Below are 23,226 nucleotides of genomic sequence, written 5' to 3'. Positions count from 1 at the left end.
ATCAGCAATCAGAGTACAGATCCTCAATATTTGGAAGACAGGGTCCTTTTTGCCCACCCTAGCTTCTGCAAGCTGTGTGTGACTGCTCCAGGAACACGTGCACAGCTGCATGCCATGAGGCTGAGGGTGGGGGATGGGTAGTTTCTACAGTGATAAGAGTTGACAATGACTGAAATTAACTGCAACTTACTGTCCAAGCCTTCCCCTAGAAGTTGTAAGCCTTCAGCAGCCTCCAGAGTTCCAAAAAAGTTACATCAGACAGATTCGGCCAGTGCAGTTGCTGTCCAGTTGGGGAGGCAGATTTCTTGTGCTTCTCATTCTGCCGTCTTCCCAGAATCCTCTATCCCTTCTCCTCATCTTGAGTTTGAGGAAAGAGGCTGTGATGGGACCACTCATCAATGTCATATGTATTCCTCTAATCTGGGGGTATAAATTCAGACTCCTTCTTGGAAAAAGGCAGGACTTGATTTGGTGAAGAGGATAGGCCCTATCCCTTGCTAGACCTGCATAGCTATTTTCACAAGAATCCTGCTAAGTCATCTTAGAGAGAAACCCCCTCATCCTTTTTAAAAAATTTATTTATTTAATTTAATTAATTAATTTATTTATTGTGGCTGCATTGGGTCTTTTGTTGCTGCACACGGGCTTTCTCTAGTTGCGGTGAGCAGGGGCTACTCCTCGTTGCCGTGTGCAAGCTTCTCATTGTGGTGGCTTCTCTTGTTGCAGGCTTCAGTAGTTGTGGCTCACAGGCTCTAGAGCACAGGCTCAGTAGTTGTAGCGCACAGGCTTAGCTGCTCCGCAGCATGTGGGATCTTCCCAGACCAGGGCTTGAACCCGTGTCCCCTGCATTGGAAGGCGGATTCTTAACCACTGCACCACCAGGGAAGCCCCCACCCCATCCTTGATATCTAACCACTCTCAATATCTACTCAAATTCTTCATCCCCTACCATCCACGCAGATGGTCATGCTGGTCTGCCCTCAGCAAGAATACTGTTTGGTTAGCTGAGCAAGAATCCTCCCTACTCTTGATGTCTCCTCTTAGTAATTTTCCATCCAAAGACACAATTTCCCCCACAATGAACCTGCTCCTTAGCTATAAATTCCCACTTGCCTATGTTGTATTTGGAATTGAGACTAGTTCTATACTGAGATCTTTTTTCCTCAATTGCAATAGTCCCTGAATAAATTGTAGTTTTACAGCTTTAAATATTGTCCAGCTCTGGTTTTCTTTGGCACAATGAAGTTGAAGCCAGATACTGCAAAAGTACTGAAGGACATCAGAGGTAAGGCTAGATGAAGGGTAACTACAAACATCTTTTGTAACAAACATGGGTTTTGGTGGTATACAATGGCAAAGTACTTTTTAAAAAACTGTCTAAAGATGAGTTAGGGATGTTTTTATATTACTTTTTAAAAAGTGTTTTAAATTTTCTGACCTTTTTTTTTTTTAACATCTTTATTCGAGTATAATTGCTTTACATTGTTGTGTTAGTTGTTGCTGTATAACAAAGTGAATCAGCTATATCTATACATATATCCCTGTATCCCCTCCCTCTTGCATCTCCCTCCCACCCTCCCTATCCCACCCCTCAAGTTGGTCACAAAGCACCAAGCTGATCTCCCTGTGCTATGCGGCTGCTTCCCACTAGCTATTTTACATTTGGTAGTGTATATATGTCAATGTCACTCTCTCACTTCGTCTCAGCTTACCCTTCCCCCTCCCCGTGTCCTCAAGTCCATTCTCTATGTCTGCGTCTTTATTCCTGTCCTGCCCCTAGGTTCTTCAGAACTCTTTTTTTTTTTTTTTTTAGATTCCATATATATGTGTTAGCATATGGTATCTGTGTTTCTCTTTCTGACTTCCTTCACTCCTCTGTATATATTCCATTGACAGTAATATTCCATTGTATATATGTGCCACATCTTCTTTATCCATTCATCTGTCGATGGACACTTAGGTTGCTTCCATGTCCTGGCTATTGTAAATAGAGCTGCAGTGAACATTGTGGTACATGACTCTTTTTGAATTAAGGTTTTCTGAGGGTATATGCCCAGTGGTGGGATTGCTAGGTCATGTGGTAGTTCTATTTTTAGTTTTTAAAGGAACCTCCATACTGTTCTCCATAGTGGCTGTATCAATTTACATTCCCACCAACAGTGCAAGAGGGTTCCCTTTTCTCCATACCCTCTCCAGCATTTATTGTTTGTAGATTTTTTGATGATGGCCATTCTGACCAGTGTGAGGGGATACCTCATTGTAGTTTTGATTTGTATTTCTCTAATGATTAGTGATGTTGAGCATCCTTTCATGTGTTTGTTGGCAATCTGTTTATCTTCTTTGGAAAAATGTCGATTTAGGTCTTCTGCCCATTTTTGGATTGGGTTGTTTTTTGGATATTGAGCTGCATGAGATGCTTGTATATTTTGGAGATTAATCCTTTGTCAGTTGCTTCATTTGCAAATATTTTCTCCCATTCTGAAGGTTGTCTTTTGGTCTTGTTTATGGTTTTCTTTGCTGTGCAAAAGATTTTAAGTTTCATTAGGTCTCAGTTGTTTATTTTTGTTTTTATTTCCATTTCTCTAGGAGGTGGGTCAAAAAGGATCTTGCTGTGATTTATGTCATAGAGTGTTCTGCTTATGTTTTCTTCTAAGAATTTTACAGTGTCTGGCCTTACATTTAGGTCTTTAATCAATTTTGAGTTTATTTTTGTGTATGGTGTTAGGGAGTGTTCTAATTTCATTCTTTTACATGTAGCTGTCCAGTTTTCCCAGCACCACTTATTGAAGACACTGTCTTTTCTCCATTGTATATCCTTGCCTCTTTTGTCATAGATTAGTTGACCATAGGTGTGTGGGTATATCTCTGGGCTTTCTATCCTGTTCCATTGATCTATATGTCTGTTTTTGTGCCAGTACCATACTGTCTTGATTACTGTAGCTTTGTAGTATAGTCTGAAGTCAGGGAGCCTGAATCCTCCAGCTCCATCTTTCTTTCTCAAGATTGCTTTGGCTGTTTAGGGTCTTTTGTGTTTCCATACAAATTATGCAATTTTTTTTCTAGTTCTGTGAAAAATGCCAGTGGTAGTTTGATAGGGATTGCATTGAATCTGTAGATTGCTTTGGGTAGTATAGTCATTTCCACAATGTTGATTCTTCCAATCCAAGAACATGGTATATCTCTCCATCTGTTGGCATCATCTTTAATTTCTTTCATCAGTGTCTTATAGTTTTCTGCATACAGCTCTTTTGTCTCCTTAGGTAGGTTTATTCCTAGATATTTTATTCTTTTTGTTGCAATGGTAAATGGGAGTGTTTCCTTAATTTCTCTTTCAGATTTTTCATTATTAGTGTATAGGAATGCAAGAGATTTCTATGCATTAATTTTGTATCCTGCTACTTTACCAAATTCATTGATTATCTGCAGTAGTTTTCTGGTGGCATCTTTAGGATTCTCTATGTATACTATCATGTCATCTGCAAATAGTGACGGTTTTACTTCTTCTTTTCTGATTTGGATTCCTTTTATTTCTTTTTCTTCTCTGACTGCTGTGGCTAAAACTTCCAAAACTATGTTGAGTAATAGTGATGAGAGTGGGCAACGTTGTCTTGTTCCTAATCTTAGAGGAAATGGTTTCAGTTTTTCACCATTGAGAATGATGTTGGCTGTGTGTTTGTCATATATGGCCTTTATTATATTGAGATAAGTTCCCTCTATTCCTACTTTCTGGAGATTTTTTATCATAAATGGGTGTTGAATTTTGTCAAAAGCTTTTTCTGCATCTATTGAGATGATCATACGGTTTTGATCCTTCAGTTTGTTAATATGGTGCATCACATTGATTGATTTGCATATATTGAAGAATCCTTGCATTCCTGGGATAAACCCCACTTGATCATGGTGTATGATTCTTTTAATGTGCTGCTGGATTCTGTTTGCTAGTATTTTGTTGAGGAGTTTTGCATCTATGTTCATCAGTGATATTGTCCTATAGTTTTCTTTTTTTGTAACATCTCTGTCCGGTTTTGGTATCAGGGTGATGGTGGCCTCGTAGAATGAATTTGGGAGTGTTCCTCCCTCTGCTATATTTTGGAAGAGTTTGAGAAGTATAGGTGTTAGCTCTTCTCTAAATGTTTGATAGAATTCACCTGTGAATCCATCTGGTCCTGGGTTTTTGTTTGTTGGAAGATTTTTAATCACAGTCTCATTTTCAGTGCTTGCAATTGGTCTGTTCATATTTTCTGTTTCTTCATGGTTCATTCTCAGAAGGTTGTGCTTTTCTGAGAATTTGTCCATTTCTTCCAGGTTGTCCATTTTACTGGCAAATAGTTGCTTGTAGTAATCTCTCATGATCCTTTGTATTTCTGCAGTGTCAGTTGTTACTTCTCTTTTTTCATTTCTAATTCTGTTGATTTGAGTCTTCTCCCTTTTTTTCTTGATGAGTCTGGCTAATGGTTTATCAATTTTGTTTATCTTCTCAAAGAACCAGCTTTTAGTTTTATTGATCTTTGCTATCGTTTCCTTCATTTCTTTTTCATTTATTTCTTTTTTTTTTTTATTTTAAAATTTATTTTAATTATTTTAGGTTTTAAATTAAATAGTTATTTAATTTCATTTATTTCTGATCTGATCTTTATGACTTCTTTCCTTCTACTAACTTTGGGTTTTTTTCGTTCTTCTTTCTCTAATTGCTTTAGGTATAAGGTTAGTTTGTTTATTTGAGATGTTTCTTGTTTCTTGAGGTAGGATTGTATTGCTCTAAACTTCCCTCTTAGAACTGCTTTTGCTGCATCCCATAGGTTTTGGGCCATCGTGTTTTTATTGTCATTTGTTTCTAGGTATCTTTTGATTTCTTCTTTGATTTCTTCAGTGATCTCTTGGTTATTTAGTAGCATATTGTTTAGCCTCCATGTGTCTGTATTTTGTACAGATGTTTTCCTGTAATTGATATCTAATCTCATAGCATTGTGGTCGGAAAAGATACTTGATATGATTTCATTTTTCTTAAATTTACCAAGGCTTGATTTGTGACCCAAGATATGATCTATCCTGGAGAATGTTCCATGAGCACTTCAGAAGAAAGTGTATTCTGTTGTTTTTGGATGGATTGTCCTATAAATATCAATTAAGTCCATCTTGTTTAATGTATCATTTAAAGCTTGTGTTTCCTTATTTATTTTCATTTTGGTTGATCTGTTCATTGGTGAAAGTGGGGTGTTAAAGTCCCCTACTATTATTGTGTTACTGTCAATTTCCCCTTTTATGCCTGTTAGCATTTGCCTTATGTATTGAGGTGCTCCTATGCTGAGTGCATAAATATTTATAATTGTTATATCTTTTTCTTGGGTTGATCCATTGATCATTATGTAGTGTCCTTCTTTGTCTCTTGTAATAGTCTTTATTTTAAAGTCTATTTTTTCTGATATGAGAATTTCTACTCCAGCTTTTTTGATTTCCATTTATCTTTTTGAAATGCCAAATTGCTGTCAGGAATATGCTGACAGATAGTTTCAAAAAGTAAATCAGGACTCAGTCTGTCCTTCCAAACTGAAGGTTCATTTGAACAATTAACATTAAATTAAATACCTTAAAAATTGCATGCTGTGGAGAGAGCATTTTGAATATAGGCAGCTGGAAATGTTTACATTAGTATGTGATTTTGTTACTGGAAATCTCATAAATATATCATCTATAATTACTGTCATATCTGCAATACTTTAGAAACTTGAAAATGGAAATTTTTTTACTTGATTTAAATATTTCAAATGAATTTCAATGAAGTTTTGAACTATTTGCTTAAAATGGAAAAAAGTTGACTGACATACAGAAAGCTGGAAGCTTACTAAAATTTTATCAATAAAAACCTTTACAAAGTTGATAGATGGGATTGAAAAATGAGTATCATGATTTATTCATTAAGCCAACATGCATTTATCCCATTTAGATATACAAAAATTTGCGAGATATATTTTTAATATAATAGCTAATTAAAGTCAAATACCAAAATAAATTGAATTAGAGCCAGATATTCAAATCTCTATAAACTTTGACTCCAAGATTTCAAAAACTATATCTACATCACATTTTCTCACCAAAAATCTTAAAATTTCAAAGAATTTTATGATGTTGATCAGTATACTTTATAATAATTTTAAAAGATTATTTCATCCTTTTTCATCCCCTTTTAATTTCTGGTTTTTGTGTAGGTTTACAAGGTACACAATATATTAGTACAGTAGTACAAGTATGTAATTTAAAAATAAATAGAAAATATTGGAGAACCAAGCTTACACTTTTTTTTTTTTCAACCGATGCAGTGCATGACCAAAAAACTGACTTCATGACTGAAGATCTGGTGTAAGCTACTGTCATGGTCTTCTGTCTGTTCTCTCTGCCTCCCAACTTTCCCTCCACCAATCTACTTTACATAATGCTGCCATATTAATCTTCCTAAATTGTAGCTTTGAGATGTTACTCCCCTAACCAGTCATCTTAAATGACTTTCCAGTGAATATAGACTAAAGCCCAAATTCCTTAGCTTGGCATTCAAGTACCTCTATAATATAAGCCAGTTTCCTATCTTTCCAAAATATTTTACTTCTTCTATTCCTTCTTTCAAGTCAGAATGAACTATTTACTGCTCCCATCATGTTCTGTGGTTGTCTACCTCCACGACTTTATTCATCACTTACCTGATGTTGTCTTTGTAGGATGCTCTTCCCCATGCATGTACAGACATTTGGGGGACACATATGGGTTGATATCTTTCATACAGTGTTTTCTCTGACTCACTCCATCCCCTGCCCCAGTTGGAAGTACATTCTCCCTTCTCTGAAATCTCATAAGTTTGCTGGTGACTATCCAATCTTCGGTTATGTCCATACTTGTGTAATATATTCTCTAGCGGAATATAGGAACTAGAACTGGCTCATCCCAGAACTCACCCAATTCTGCAACACACCCATGTGTAGAAGAGAGCCTGAGTCTCTCCATCCACTCAGTCAACAATTTTTTGACCATCGACTATGTTCTGGTAGATCCAGTTCAAGATACTACAGAATCTATACAATCTGCACTAATGGAGGTGGATTTGTCTTATTCCTTTTGCAAAGTTTTACACCATGAAAGTCCTATTGGGCAATTTAATCCATGTATTAATTTCAGAAAATTCTCAGTCTATTAGCCTATAATTCAGTTTATAATTCATCCTACATGCAACCATTTATGGAGGAAAAATGAAAAAGTTCTATCCAAATAATTCAAGTTTTGCAAATATAAAATGTTCCTTAAAATTTAAATATTCTATGACTTATAAGTAATGAAATACTATAACAAAAGAAAAGTCCTGATATAAACAATGATATTATTAGAAACCTCTGGACCAGAGTACAATAGATAATACTGGGGAAAAACTGGAAGATAAGGTAAAGAAGAAGTACTAAAAGAAAAATAGTTTAACTGTAAGTGAGGAAGGGATATAAAGGGGAAGTCTTGAGAAGATTTTCTCTATTTTAGAGAGTAAAAAGAGTCTGAAACTTACCTTTATTATATGTTATTCCTGATGAAAAATCAAAAATGTTCAAAAGTAAAATCATAACATATAAAAGTGGCAATTCCATCTGTTGGAAGAAAAAAGAATTATTTCCATTCAATTACTCTGAAGATATTTTTTAGTTCCTTTTGCTATAAACAATGGCATAGTAAAGAAATCATCTCTTCTTTGAATTAAAAATATTTCTCATTATGTGACAAAAGCAGACAACAATTGACTAAGCTCTACACTTACTCCTTAACTGGTATTAAATATATTTATAAATATAATTATTGCAAACTAAAGAGCTGTGGCTCAGAGTTTTCTGCAACTGTTAGAAAGGCATGATCAATTCTACATCTGTGTAAAACCCAACCTGACTTGATAAAGACTCAGGATGGTACAGTTGTACCTTGATCTGAGACTGTGACAGCATTGCTCTTGGGAGAGACAATCCATGTGAGTCCTGAGCATCCCTGCACATCCTTGCTATGTGCCAGGAATGCAAGGCCCTTTTCTCAGAGTTGTGTTTGCAGCAAGCAACCTTGAGGCATGAGGTAACATCCTCTGGACAAGCACAGGCTTGTTTCCATGGTGAATCTCCCAACTCCGTGTTCTTCTCCTGTAATGCACACCACTATGTGTGTTAGCAAGCGTCTGTCATGGGCTGAATTGTTCCCCCCTCCCAAATTTATATGCTGAAGTCCTAACCACCAGTATATCAGAATGTGGTCATATTTGGAGATAAGGTCTTTACAGAAGTAATTAAGTTAAAATGAAATCATTAGGGTAGGCCCTAATCCAGTATAACTGGTGTCTTTATAAGAAGGCGAAATTTGGACACACTCTTGTACAGGTAGAAGATGATATGAAGACACAGGGAGAAGGTAGCCGTTTACAAGCCAAGGAGAGAGGCCTGGAACAGATCCTTCCCTCGTGGCTCTCAGAGGGAACTAGCTCTGCTAACATCTTGATGTTGAAACTGAGCAGGACCCTTTGGTACCCTCTCACTTCGTTCGGGACTCTCTGTGCCCCGCATCTCTTGAAGTAAAAGAGGTTTCTCCTGACGTCTTCAGGTTTCTCCCGAATCTCAAAAGGCTGGCTAAGGAGTTAATGATTAGGAAAATGTGAACATATAATAATAAAGAATAACTGCTGGGCCAGGAAAGTAAACTGGTAACAATTTAAACAAAAGATCAGCCATATAGCAGAGTCACAGGACCTTTAGTTCGTCCATGAAGGACATAGATAACAATGTCTGAAGCACATTCCTAAGTTGTTTTTACAGAAACTAGACTCCCACCAGATGGAAACAGCTGACCACAAGCGCGTAGACCCCAGACCAACTGGGATCAGAAAGTTGATGATGTTGACTCTGGAAACATCACCCTGTTACCTCACTGCCAATCAATCCGAAGAATGTCCACGAACTGATCAGGCACCCTGCAACCCACATCCTTAATGGTGCCTTTAAAAACCCTTCCCTGAAAGCCATCAGGGAGTTCAGGTCTTTTGAGTACTAGCTGCACATTCTCCTTTCTTGGCACCCTGCAATAAATGTACTTTCCTTCACCACAACCTGGTGTCAGATTGGCTTTGCTGCACATCAGGGAAACCGACCCAAATCCAGGTTCGGGATAATCTCAGATTTCTAAACTCCAGAGCTGTGAGACAATAAATTTCTGTTGCTTAAACCACTCAGTGTGTGGTACCTTGTTAGCCCTAGTAAACTAATACAGCATGAGACTCCATGGGACTAGGATGGGAGGAGGGAGGGAGGAAGGGGACATGGGGAACTGGAGTGAGCATCATGTTGACAGTGACTACTGCTTTTCTGTGAGTGATAAAGTCCTACTTCTCTGACCCAGGAGTCTGTATCTTTTGCCAGCACCCAAGAAACAGTAACAGACTGACTTGCCAGCTATAGGAAGAGTAAAATCCAGATGCTTTGGGGTTCCTGACAGCTGCTGAGTAAATTAAATTTAACTGATGTTTTTCTTGCCTCAAAATTGATTTGCTTGATTAAATACATTTAACTGACAGTAGAAAGCTCAACATTTGTTGGATTTTGAATTCCTCACCCTTATCACATGGTTAGGGGAGAATTGTTTTTTAAGTGCATTTTTTAGTCATTTAAGAACACAACTTCTTTTCACAAGGTAAGAGGAAATAAATGGTCCATCAAAATTACATCTGCACAGTGCTATGCTCAATTTTATTTTTGGTATAAGAATGAATTTAACATTAAATGGAGAAGTTACCAGAGACAAACTTTGAAAATAGTGCCCTTACCAGGAAAATCTTGTATTATTTTGCTAAACATTCAAATTAAATGACATAACACCATTATTGGAACCCATAAGCTTTCCCCATCCCTGAAATACTGTCTGAAATGTATTATATTCCAGGACCCCAGTTTGGATGACCTCTTAATAAGTTATCTTCAAAGTTGTTCCAATTCAGTTCTCCAAGTAAATATAAGAAGATCTCTAATTTCATTTAAGTGGATTTGACTGTATCTGTCTTTGAGTCAAGAACTAAAAACTTACTTTGAAAGGCTTTTAAATGCTTTCATTAAGGAAAGGAAACCCGAGAGAGCATATTTACGGGCAAGACAGCCAAGGAGTGATCTTTGAACTCTCCATGGCTTTGTGCTAGCTGCACATTCCCTTACTCTAATAATTCAGTCCATATATATAAATTCATATTTATAGCCTATATATATACTTATATATATATATATACGTTTTTTAAAATTTAGAGATGAAATGTACTTTACTTTAGAGTTGACATATGAGACATTAAGTAACATGTCCAAAGTCCGTTACTGGCTAGTTACAGAGTTGGGCTTAGAACCAAGGTCTCCTGATTGAATTGATCTAGTCAGCATACAAAGATGCCACAAAATGAAAATTTAAAAACTTATTCCACACTACATACTTGAGTAGATTTGACCTCTCACCAAAACTGCTAAATTTGTTCACCATAATTCTGCTTCATACATACATTAGTCTCATTCTTCTCCTTCTTCAATATTATGACTTTTCTCAATTTGGTACTACCTTCTTTTAACAATTATCTCATGGTTAGAGAAAAGGCACAGACTTTGGCCTAAGATCAGCTCTGCCCACTGAGATGTTTGATCTTTGGAAAGTTACTTAACTTCTTCAAGTTTACTTTCTATTCAGTAAAATAGGGATAACACTTCACAGGGTTGTTGTGAGAATTAAATGAATAATATACTAAAACATCTAACAGCTAGCTACTTTACACAAACTAAGCACTTGATAAATATTAGCTCTGAATCCATATCTTTATACATTGAAGCAACTTCTTTATCTTCATCACACTCTCCTACACATCCTTAACAGTCAAATTATCCCCACTTATTATTCCCATTTAATGTTTATGAGTTTCATGTAACGGTCAGATATAGGTCATATATCTGGGTATTTTCTATTCTCTGGCATCAAATAAATATTGGGAATTGTCCCAAAGGAGGAACCTACCGGTTCACTTGTAAGTTACTCTATTATCATGGAAGAGTGATTACACTGTAAATTCATACTATAGTAGGGCCCTTATTTCTTACTGTAATTCCCTCTTAGTGGGATGCCCAACCAGTTGCACTTTTCTTTTTTATATTTTCCCAAGCTTTCTTCCATACAGGCTGAGAAAGAAGATCCAAAACTGGGAGCTGAGTTTTCACAGTTTACTGGTTTAGTAGTCCACTTAACTTTGGTAACAGCCAATCAGCTGCTACCAAGTACAGAAGCATGCTTAGAAAAATCTAAAGGACAGGCAGTTGGAATTTCCAATTAACTGCCTCTTCAAAGAGCACCAAAGATCATTTTCTGTGTTAACATCAGTGTCCTGAAGGAAGAGTGGGACTTAAAAGAATAAAGACCTTACTGATAGGGTAAGCAAGAAAAGTAAATACACAAAGCAAAAAGATAGGAATGAGCTACTTGTGCATGGGAATCAGTAAGACCAAATGATATGCCAATCTGTTCTTCAGGTTCATTCTCGTGTAAATGTCCTTGGTGGGGTTGATTATACCCACTCAGGCTGCCTTTGACTAGTGGGCTGAGACTGAACCTTTCTTACTTAGCACCCTAACTAGTCATCAAGGTCACAGAGGCTAACAAATAATTTTTTAAATGATGATAATAAAACCTGCTTTACATTCATGTTTTCCTTCAGAAGTCCCTTCACATGGCCATGTAGACTCTGCTCTTACCCATATCATGAAAGATAGCTGGTATCTGGGTTATCTATTCCTAAAGAGCCCATGTAAGAAAAACTTTCTCTCACCTTTTCTGGTGGCTTTAACTGAAAGAAAAAAGTCACTCCTCAACCTGCAACAATGTGCAAAACTCAACAAAATCTCTCTCCCAATAAAGACTCAGTTCCTCCCCTATTAAGGGTAAGGATCTGCTTTCAGTCAGTTACTGCTGGATTACATTTTGATTTGAAGGAAAGTTCCCATAGCAGAGCTTTTATCTGTAACAGTGGAATGAAAATGTTCTTCTCCCTGGAAAACAAGACAGGCACGGGGCATCTAGTTAGGAAATTTGGGGACAAGGAAGGGGGCTCATTGGAAGGATGACTTTGACTTTTTCTGTAATTTTTCTCTGACTATAAAAGTGCTCACTGTGCAAAACTTGAAAAATGCAAACAGGTATAGAGAAATTAATTACCCATAAACCCACAATCAGATATAACCACTATTAACACTTTGACCTATTTCTACAATCTGTTCCCTACACATTTATGTGTTTCATGTAGGATCCTTCTGTATATAGCTTCAGTATATAGCTTTCAGTCATTGTTATTCTGACCATTTTCTCATGTAATTCAACTTAAAAAAACTTTTTTTCACAATTACATATCTAAAATAACTACAATTTATTTAAACATAAGTCATTCAGTTGTTTCCAGTGTTTTCCTGTTATGAATAGTATAACTGAATAATCCTGAACAAAAATCTTTCCCTGCATTTAAAAATATTTCTTTAGGATATAAACATATTTAAGATTCTTGGTATATGTTGGAAAAGTGCTTTCCAGAAAATGGAGTGTTTGGGGCTTCACTGGTGGAGCAGCAGTAAAGAATCCGCCTGCCAATGCAGGGGACACGGGTTCGAGCTCTGGTCTGGGAAGATCCCACATGCCGCAGAGCAACTAAGCCCGTGCATGACAACTACTGAGCCTGCGCTCTAGAGCCCGCAAGCCACAACTACTGAGCCCGTGAGCCGCGACTACTGAAGCCCGTGTGCCCTAGAGCCCGTGCTCCGCAACAAGAGAAGCCACCACAATGAGAAGCCCGCACACCTCAACGAAGAGTAGCCCCCCACTCACCCCAACTACAGAAAGCCTGTGCACAGCAACGAAGACCCAACACAGCCAAAAATTAATTAATTAATTAATTAAAAGAAGAAAAAAAAGAAATGCCTGTGGGACATACAGTTAAAAAAAATGCAGTGTTGAGAATTAGATATAATCTGTAATAGTCTGATAGGCAAAAAAGTATCTCATTGTTTTACTTTTTAAAATATTGGTACAATTTAATATTTAAGATATGCTTGTTAGCCATTTTGTCTTCTATAAATTATCTGGACATATTCTTGACCACTTTCTGTTGGAATTTTAGTGTTTTGCTTGTGAAATGGTAAAAGAATTTCTTGCAATATTTACAATGAATATTAAACCCAATTAGTCACTTAATTTTGTTTACAATGGGCTTTGATGCATAGTAATTCAAATCTGATGCAATCAAATTTATCAGTATTCTCCTTTGTTTCTGTTGCCTTATGGTTTCAAAGTCTACTCCCATCCAGAGACATACTTTTCTTATGCTTTTTGTGACCACCTAGATGGGTGGGATAGGGAGGGTGGAAGGGAGATACAAGAGGGAGGGGATATGGGGATATATGTATACATATAGCTGATTCACTTTGTTATACAGCAGAAACTAACACAACATTGTAAAGCAATTATACTCCAATAAAGATGTTAAAGAAAAAATTTAAAGACTCAAAAGGTTCAAAGAATAAAATAACAAGGACATTTTGATCACCCCAGATTCACATTACTACCAGTTTAAAAAAAATTATTATGGGATATTCCAACATTAGAAAAAGATTCCAAACAAAAGAAAAAGAAAGACTGTACAATCAGCCTCTCTGTATCCATCATCTAGCTTCAGTCTTGTTTCATCAATACACACACCCATTTATCATCCTCCTTCAGGATAATCTTGAAGATATCCTAGACATTTATACATATTTCAGTATATATTTCTAAGAGAAAATGACATTTTAAATTTATTATTTATTTATTTATTCATTCATTTATGGCTGTGTCAGGTCTTAGCTGAGGCACACAGGATCTTCGTTGACGCACGTGGGATCTTTCGTTGCAGGATGCAGGCTTCTCTCTAGTTGTGGTGTGCTGATCCTCTCTTCTTTACTTGTGGCACGCAGGCTCCAGGACATGTGGGTTCTGTAGCTGTGGTGTGTGGGTTCCAGAGTGTGTGGGCTCTGTAGTTAGAGGCACAGAGGCTCTCCAGTTGAGGCGCGCAAGCTCAGTAGTTGTGGCACACGGGCTTAGTTGCCCCACAGCATGTGGGATCTTAGTTCCCTGACCAGGGATCAAACCTGTGTCCCCAGCATTGTAAGGTGGATACTTTACCACTGGACAACCAGGGAAGTCCCAAAATGCCATTTTTAAAATAAAACAAAACCACAATACTGGACTTCCTTGGTGGCGCAGTGGTTAAGAATCTGCCTGCCAGTGCAGGGGACATGGGTTTGAGCCCTGGTCTGGGAAGATCCCACATGCCACGGAGCAACTAAGCCTGTGCCTCACAACTACTGAGCCTGCACTCTAGAGCCCGTGAACCATAACTACTGAGCCCGTGTGCTACAACTACTAAAGCCCGTGTGCCTAGAGCCCATGCTCTGCAACAAGAGAGGCCATCGCAATGAAAAGGCCGCGCACCGCAGTGAAGAGTAGCCCCCGCTCAACGCACTAGAGAAAGCCCACGCGCAGCAATGAAGACCCAACGCAGCCAAAAATAAATTAATTAATAAAAAACAAAAAAAACACAATACCATATCATGCCTTAAAATAATAATGATTCCTGGATATCCACCCAGTGACTGTTTTCATTTCTTCAGTATACCATTCTTAAATTTTTTTATAGTTTGTATGAATCAAGATCCAATAGGGTTCATCTCTGCAATTGGCTGATATATTTTTGAAGTTTTTAAATCCATAAATAACTCTCCTTTTTACCCCCGTTTTCTCTCTCTTTTTCCTTGCAACTTATTAGTTGAAGTAGTTCATTTCAATGTTTTCCTCTGGATTTTGCTGATTGCATCATTGTGGTATCTTTTAACCGTAAGTTTATCTCATTTGTCCTGTAAATTGCTAAGTAGATTTAAATGCTTGATCAGATTCAGGTTAATTTTTTTGGCAGGGACACTTCATAGGTGGTGTTGAGTACGTCTAACAGGAGGTACATAATGACTGGTTCTCTCTTTCCATGATACACCAGCAATCATTTATTGCCTAGATCTGTTAAATTCATTGGAGGTTGCAAGATGGTGATATTTTATCATTCATTCTTTACTCATTCACTGGAATACTTCTATAAAGATAAAATTTCCTTCACCAACTATTTTGGTTACCCAGAGGTATATTTCCTAAGGAAAGGCAAAAAAAATGCTTCATTCTTTTCCTTCACTTACCAGTTTTGATTCCCTAGCATTGGTTTCCTAGAATTGATTTTCTAGCATCCTCATAGAAGCAACCAATAAGATTTGTTTTTAAGTATCATTATGAACTCATAGCTTTCTGTTTAAATATATTTCAGTGTTTATATCTGTTACAGTTACTATCCTTACTGATGCTCAAAGTGTCCAATTTTTGGCAGGTATGGTCTTCTTAAAGTTGGCTCCTGAGTCCTTTTGACATGGCTCTACTTGAGTCTTTGATTGCTTGCTTTCTTCCTTTCTTCTAGGACAAAATATTCCAGGCTCACTTTATACATTTCTGTCCCAAACATGGAATCAGTCATTTCTGTATGGAATTCTGATTCCTTTTACTGGGAAATGGTATTTAGAAACCATAATTTGGGAGCTAGGCCAGTCTTAAAAAAAAAAAAAAAAAAAAAAATATATATATATATATATATATATATATATATATATATACACACACACACACACACACATATATATATAAACTTTATGGAAGATACATTGTGGCTACTCAAAACTGTATTTCTCCACATATTCACCAAAAAAAAAAAAAAATCACATAAATAAAGAGGAGAATTAATAAAACAACCCTAGAGCAACCATTGCACAGAGATTACTAAGAATTTCAATTTACATAAGAGTAGAAAAATAAACATCTAAACCCAGCAGGATCAAATCCAGAGTCCACACCAGAGCAAAGTGGGGTAGAGATTGTGTGGAAAAGAACAGAGGTTCACAGGAGTATAGCAGTGGTAGGATACAGGTGAAATCCTCTCTAATAGAGTTCTACCTGAGAAAAGAAATACTGAGAAAAGGTTTGAGAACTGGTAGATTAGAACACTCACTTGAAAATCTCCTTGCAGTTTTAGGAAGGCACTATTCAGAAGAAGGGGTAGCCTCTGAATGGCGAGGAATTTCTCAGATGTTTGATGGTGAAGAGAAAAAAGAAAGGAAACAATGGGAATTAAAGATCTTACAGAAACAAAAGAGAACCACAAAATCGGGGAACACACTGACCCCACCCCCAAAAGTTTCCATCTACTTAAAAATTCAACTTCCTTTTAGCAACAGAAGAGGATGCTTTTTTATTAAGAAACCTAGATAGAACCAATGGCATTTTCCACAGAATTAGAACAAATAATTCTAAAATTTGTATAGAAGCACAAAAGACCTCGAATAGTCAAAACGATCTTGAGAAAGAAGAACAAAGCTGGAGATATCATGCTCCCTGATTTTAAACCACACTACAAAGCTATAGTAATCAAAATGGTGTGGTACTCGCACAAAAACAGACAGATGGATCAATGGAATAGAACAGAGAGCCCAGAAATAAACCCACACTTATATGGTCAATTTAATCTACAACAAAGGAGGTAAGAATACATAATGGGGAAAAGACAGCTTCTTTATAATTGGTGTTGGGAAAACTGGATATCTACATGCAAAAGAATGAAACTGGACTACACTCTCACACTGTAAAAAAAAAAAAAAAAACTCAAAATGGATTAAAGACTTAAATGTAAGACCTGAAACCATCAATCTCCTAGAAGAAAACATAGGCAGTATGCTCTTTGATATTGGCCTTAGCAATATGTTTTTGGATCTGTCTCCTTATGCAAGGGAAACAAAAACAAAAATAAACAAATTGGACTACATCAAACTAAAAAGCTTTTGCACAACAAAGTAAACTATCAACAAAAGGAAAAGGCTGCCTACTGAATGGAGAAGATGTTTGCAAACAATATACCTGATGAGGGGTTAATATCCAAAGTATACAAAGAACTTATACAACTCAACATAAAAAAACAAACAACCCAATTAAAAAATGGGCAGAGGACCTGACTAGACATTTTCCAAAAAAGACATACAGATGGCCAATAGGAATATCAAAAGATGCTCAATCCCTAATCATCATGGAAATAAAAATCAAAACCACAGTGAGATATTACCTCACATCTGTCAGAATTGCTTTTATCAGGGACTTCCCTGGCATTCCAGTAGTTAAGACTCCACTCTTCCAATGCAGGGGGCGTGGGTTCGATCCCTGGTCAGGGAACTAAGATCTCACATGCTGCATGGCACAGCCAAAAAAAAAGAAAGAAAGAATTGCTATTATCAAAAAAACAACAAATAACAAATATTGGCAAGGGTGTAGAGAAAGGGGGATCCTCGTGCATTGTTGGTGGGAATGTATTAAACTGGTGCAACCACTATGGAAAACAATATGGTAGTTCCTTAAAAAATTAAAAATAAAACTATCATACAACCAAACAATTTCACTTCTGGATATTTATATGAAGAAAATGTAAACAACTAATTCAAAAAGATACTTGTACTCCTATGTTTACTGCAGCACTATTTACAACAGCTAAGATATAGAAGCAACCTAAGTGTCCATCAACAGATGAATGAATAAAGAAGATGTGGTGTGTATATAAATATGTAGAATGGAATATTACTCAGCCATAAAAAGAATGAAATCTTTCCATGTGTGATGACACGAACGGACCTAGAGGGGATTTTGCTAAGTGAAGTAAGTCAGACAGAGAAAGACAAGTACCATATGATTTCACTTATATGTCAGTGTATATGGAATGTGGAATCTAAAAAACAAAACAAATGAACAAGCATAACAAAACAAGAGAGTCCTAGACACAGAGAACAAATTGGTGGTTGCCTGAGGGGAGGGGAGTGGTGGTATGAATAAAATAGGTAAGGGAGATTAAGAGGTACAAACTTCCAGCTACAGAATAAATGAGTCACAGGGATGAAATGTACAGCACAGGGAAATAGTCAATTATATTGTAATATCTTTGAATGGTGACAGATGGTAACTGGATATATCATGGTGATCATTTTGTAATGTATAGAAATATTGAACCACCGTGTTATATACCTGGAACTAACATAATATTGTGAGTCAATTACACTTCAATTAAAAAAATATGTAGACACTGAAATAATGTATTAAAATGCTAATGATAGTTATCTCTGGGGGGTGGGTTATAGGTGATTGTTGATTTTTACTTTATGTTTTTATGTATTTCTAGTTGTCTGCAATGAATGTGTATTGCTTGTAAAATTAGAAAGAAAACCAATAAATGTCACTACAAAATGTTTTATAAATTAAAAAAAAAAGGAAAGAATTGAGAAACCATATTTCATTAAAAGTAAAGTTTTCTGCTATGTGAAAGGCACTGTCAAGAGAAAAAATAACATGGAGTGGAAGAAAAAAAATACTGGGTTGGCCAAAAAGTTCGTTTGGGGTTTTCCATAACATCTTGCAGAAAAACCCAAATGCATTTTTTGGCCAACCCAATATTTGCAAAAGACACATCTGATAAAGGACTGTTATCTAAAACATACAAAGAGCCCTTAAAACTCAATAATAAGAAAACAGCCCGATTAAAAAACGGGCCACAAATCTTAACAGACACCTCATGAAAGAACATATATAGATGGCATATAAGTATATGAAAACATGCTCCACATCAAATGTCATCAGAGAAATGCAAGTCAAAACAATGAAATACCACTTCACACCTATTAGAATGACCAAAATTTGGAGCACTGACAGCACCAATGCTGTGAGTATGCAAAATGGCACAGCCACTTGGAAGACAGTTTGGTGAGGTTTTTTAAAAAAATTTTTATTTATTTATCTTTTTATTTTTGGCTGTGTTGGGTCTTCATTGCTGCGCACGGGCTTTCTCTAGTTGCATTGAGTGGGGGTTACTCTTCATTGCAGTGCGTGCGCTTCTCATTGCAGTGGTTTCTCTTGTTGTGGAGCATGGGCTCTAGGCACACGGGCTTCAGTAGTTGTGGCTTGAGGGCTCTAGAGCGTTGGCTCAGTAGTTGTGGCGCACAGGTTTGGTTGCTCTGCAGCATGTGGGATCTTCCCAGACCAGGGCTTGAACCCATGTCCCCTGCGCTGGCAGGCAGATTCTTGACAGTGATGCCACCAGGTAAGTCCCTGGTGAGTTTTTAACAAACCTAAACATACTCTTACCATATGATCCAGCAATTGCACTCCTTGGTATTTACTCTAAGGAGCTGAAAACTTAAGTTCACACAAATACTTGCACACAGATGTTTACAGCAGCTTTATTCATAATTGCCAAAACTTGGAAGTAACCAAGACGTCCTTCAGTTGGTGAATGAATAACTAAACCGTGGTACATCCAGACAATGAAATGTTATTCAGCACTAAAAAGAAATGAGCTTTTTACATGGAGGAAACTTAAATGCATATTGCTTAGTGAAAAAAGTCAATCTGAAAAGGCTACTTATTTTATGATTCTAACTATATGACATTCTGGAAAAGGCAAAACTATGGAGACAATAAAAATATCAATAGTTGGGCTTCCCTGGTGGTGCAATGGTTAAGAATCTTCCTGCCCACATATATACAATGGAATATTACTCAGCCATAAAAAGAAACGAAATTGAGTTATTTGTACTGAGGTGGCTGGACCTAGAGTCTGTCATACAGATTGAAGTAAGTCAGAAAGAGAAAAACAAATACCATATGCTAACACACATATATGGAATCTAAAAAAAAAAAAAAAAACGGTTTTGATGAACCTAGGGGCAGGACAAGAATAAAGACACAGACGTAGAGAATGGACTTGAGGACACAGGGCGGGGCAAGGGTAAGCTGGGACGAAGTGAGAGAGTAGCACTGACATATATACACTACCAAATGTAAAATAGATAGCTAGTGGGAAGCAGCTGCATGGCACAGGGAGATCAGCTCGGTGCTTTGCAACCACCTAGAGGGGTGGGATAAGGAGGGTGGGAGGGAGATGCAAGAGGGAGGGGATATGGGGATATACGTATGCATATAGCTGATTCACTTTGTTATACAGCAGAAACAAACACAACACTGTAAAGCAATTATACTCCAATAAAGATGTTAAAAAAAAAAAAAAGAATCTGCCTGCCAATGCAGGGGACACGGGTTCAAGCCCTGGTCCAGGAAGATCCCACATGCCATGGAGCAACTGAGCCTGTGTGTCACAACTACTGAAGCCCACGCACCTAGAGCCTGTGCTCTGTAACAAGAAGCCACTGCAGTGAGAAGCCCGTGCACCACAACAAGGAGTAGCCCCCGCTCACTGCAACTAGAGAAAGCCCGTGTGCAGCAACAAAGACCCAATGCAGCCAAAAAAAAGAAAATCAGTAGTTGACAGGAGTTGGCAGTGGGGAGGAAGGTGTCAATAGGCAGAGCACAGAGGATTTTGGCGATAGTGAAAAATACTGTGTATGATATGATAATCATGGATACATGCCATTTTACATTTGTCCAAACCTATAGAACGTTCAACACCAAGAGTGAGCCCTAAGGTAAACTATGGACTTTGGGTGATTATGATATGTTGATGTAGGTTCATTAGTCGTAACACACGTACCACTCTGGTGGAGGATTTTGATAACAGGGGAGGCTATGCATGTGTCAGGGTAGGAAGTATACAGGAAATTCCTGTACCTTCCTCTCAATTTTGCTGTAAAACCTAAAACTGCTCTAAACATTTTTTTCTAAAAATTTGAAAAAAAAATATAAGAGAATCACATGGGAAAAAAAGGGACATAGATACTCAAACCTTGCCCCCTACCTGCTGGCTTGTACAAAAAACATATGACATTTCCAAATGAACACAAAAGAGCAGGAAATATCCATGCAAAGCTATAAGACAGAAATGTGAATTGAACTATTTCAGCAGAAAAGAATATTCTCTCTGCTCCAAACAAAAAACAAACAGGAAAACTATACAACAGAAAAAACTGTAACACAACACTCTAACCTGAATTAAAATGTTGAAACAAGGATTAGCACATTGAAACAAAAATTACCTTAAGTAATAGCTTCTAAATTCTAAATTTAGAAGACAAATTCAGCACAAATTCTAAATTTAGAAGACAAATTCAGCAATTTCTTTTGATTCAGAAATCAAAAGAAAGCTGGAGTAGCAATACTCATATCAGATAAAACAGACTTTAAAATAAAGAATGTTACAAGAGACAAGGAAGGACACTACATAATGATCAAGGGATCAATCCAAGAAGAAGATATAACAATCATAAATATATATGCACCCAATACAGGAGCACCTCAATACATAAGGCAGCTGCTAACAGCTATAAAAGAGGAAATTGACATTAACACAATAATAGTGGGGCACTTTAACACCTCACTTACACAAGTGGACAGATCATCCAAACAGAAAATTACTAAGGAAACACAAGCTTTAAATGACACAATAGACCAGATAGATTTAATTGATATTTATAGGACATTCCATCGCAAAACAGCAGATTACACGTTCTTCTCAAGTGCGCATGGAACATTCTCCAGGATAGATCACATCTTGGGTCACAAATCGAGCCTCGGTAAATTTAAGAAAATTGAAGTCATATCAAGCATCTTTTCTGACCACAACGCTATGAGATTAGAAATCAATTACAGGGGAAAAACCAGAAAATACATAAACACATGGAGGCTAAACAATACGTTACTAAATAACCAAGAGATCACTGAAGAAACCAAAGAGGAAGTCAAAAAATACCTAGAGACAAATGACAATGAAAACATGACATTCCAAAACCTATGGGATGTGGCAAAAGCAGTTCTAAGAGGGAAGTTTATAGCTCTACAAGCCTACCTCAAGAAACAAGAAAAATCTCAAATAAACAATCTAACCTTACACCTAAAGGAACTAGAGAAAGAAAACAAACAAAACCCAAAGTTAGCAGAAGGAAAGAAATCATAAAGATCAGAGCAGAAATAAATGAAATAGAAACAAAGAAAACAATAGCAAAGATCAATAAAACTAAAAGCTGGTTCTTTGAGAAGATAAACAAAATTGATAAGCCATTAGCCAGACTCATCAAGAAAAAGAGGGAGAGGACTCAAATCAATAAAATTAGAGATGAAAAAGGAGAAGTTACAACAGACACCACAGAAATACAAAGCATCCTAAGAGACTATTACAAGCAACTCTATGCCAATAAAATGGACAACCTGGAAGAAATGGACAAATTCTTAGAAAGGTATAACCTTCCAAGACTGAACCAGGAAGAAATAGAAAATATGAACAGACCAGTCACAAGTAATGAAATTGAAACTGTGATTAAAAATCTTCCAACAAACAAAAGTCCAGGACCAGATGGCTTCACAGATGAATTCTCTCAAACATTTAGAGAAGAGCTAACACCCATCCTTCTCAAACTCTTCCAAAATATAGCAGAGGAAGGAACACTCCCAATCTCATTCTATGAGGCCACCATCACCCTGATACCAAAACCAGACAAAGATACTACAAAAAAAGAAAATTACAGACCAATATCACTGATGAATATAGATGCAAATATCCTCAACAAAATACTAGCAAATAGAATCCAACAACACACTGAAAGGATCATATACCATGATCAAGTGGGATTTATCCCAGGGATGCAAGGATTCTTCAATATATGCAAATCAATCAATGTGATAAACCATAGTAACAAATTGAAGAATAAAAACCATATAACCATCTCAATAGATGCAGAAAAGCCTTTTGACAAAATTCAGCACCCATTTATGATAAAAACTCTCCAGAAGGTGGGCAGAGGGAACCTACCTCAACATACTACAGGCCATATACGACAAACCCACAGCAAACATCATTCTCAATGGTGAAAAACTGAAAGCATTTCCTCTAAGATCAGGAACAAGACAAGGATGTCCACTCTCGCCACTATTATTCAACATAGTTTTGGAAGTCCTAGCCACGGCAATCAGAGAAGAAAAAGAAATGAAAGGAATACAAATTGGAAAAGAAGAAAAACTGTCACTGTTTGCAGATGACATGATACTATACATAGAGAATCCTAAAGATGTCACCAGAAAACTACTTGAGCTAATCAATGAATTTGGTAAAGTTGAAGA

General features: G+C 37.0%; 1 protein-coding gene across 1 annotated transcript in view; it reads right to left on the bottom strand.

The window, feature by feature from the left end:
- The window catches only part of CATSPERB (cation channel sperm associated auxiliary subunit beta), a 170,760-nt gene that overhangs the window by 145,635 nt on the left and 1,899 nt on the right, over nt 1-23,226 (bottom strand). The window contains exons 1-2 of the mRNA XM_082451224.1: nt 7,944-23,226; nt 7,541-7,619 (exon numbers count right to left, since the gene is read on the bottom strand). The exon at nt 7,944-23,226 is cut by the window's right edge and continues 1,899 nt beyond it. Coding sequence (XP_082307350.1) covers nt 7,541-7,619; nt 7,944-8,015 — 151 coding nt within the window. The 5' untranslated portion in view covers nt 8,016-23,226. The remainder of the gene's footprint in view (nt 1-7,540; nt 7,620-7,943) is intronic.

This window comes from Balaenoptera physalus (assembly GCF_965194825.1).
Source record: "Balaenoptera physalus genome assembly, chromosome: 2".
In the NCBI taxonomy this organism is placed as follows: domain Eukaryota; kingdom Metazoa; phylum Chordata; class Mammalia; order Artiodactyla; family Balaenopteridae; genus Balaenoptera; species Balaenoptera physalus.
Note: the sequence above shows the minus strand (reverse complement) of the source record. Positions and strands in the feature narration are given on the sequence as shown.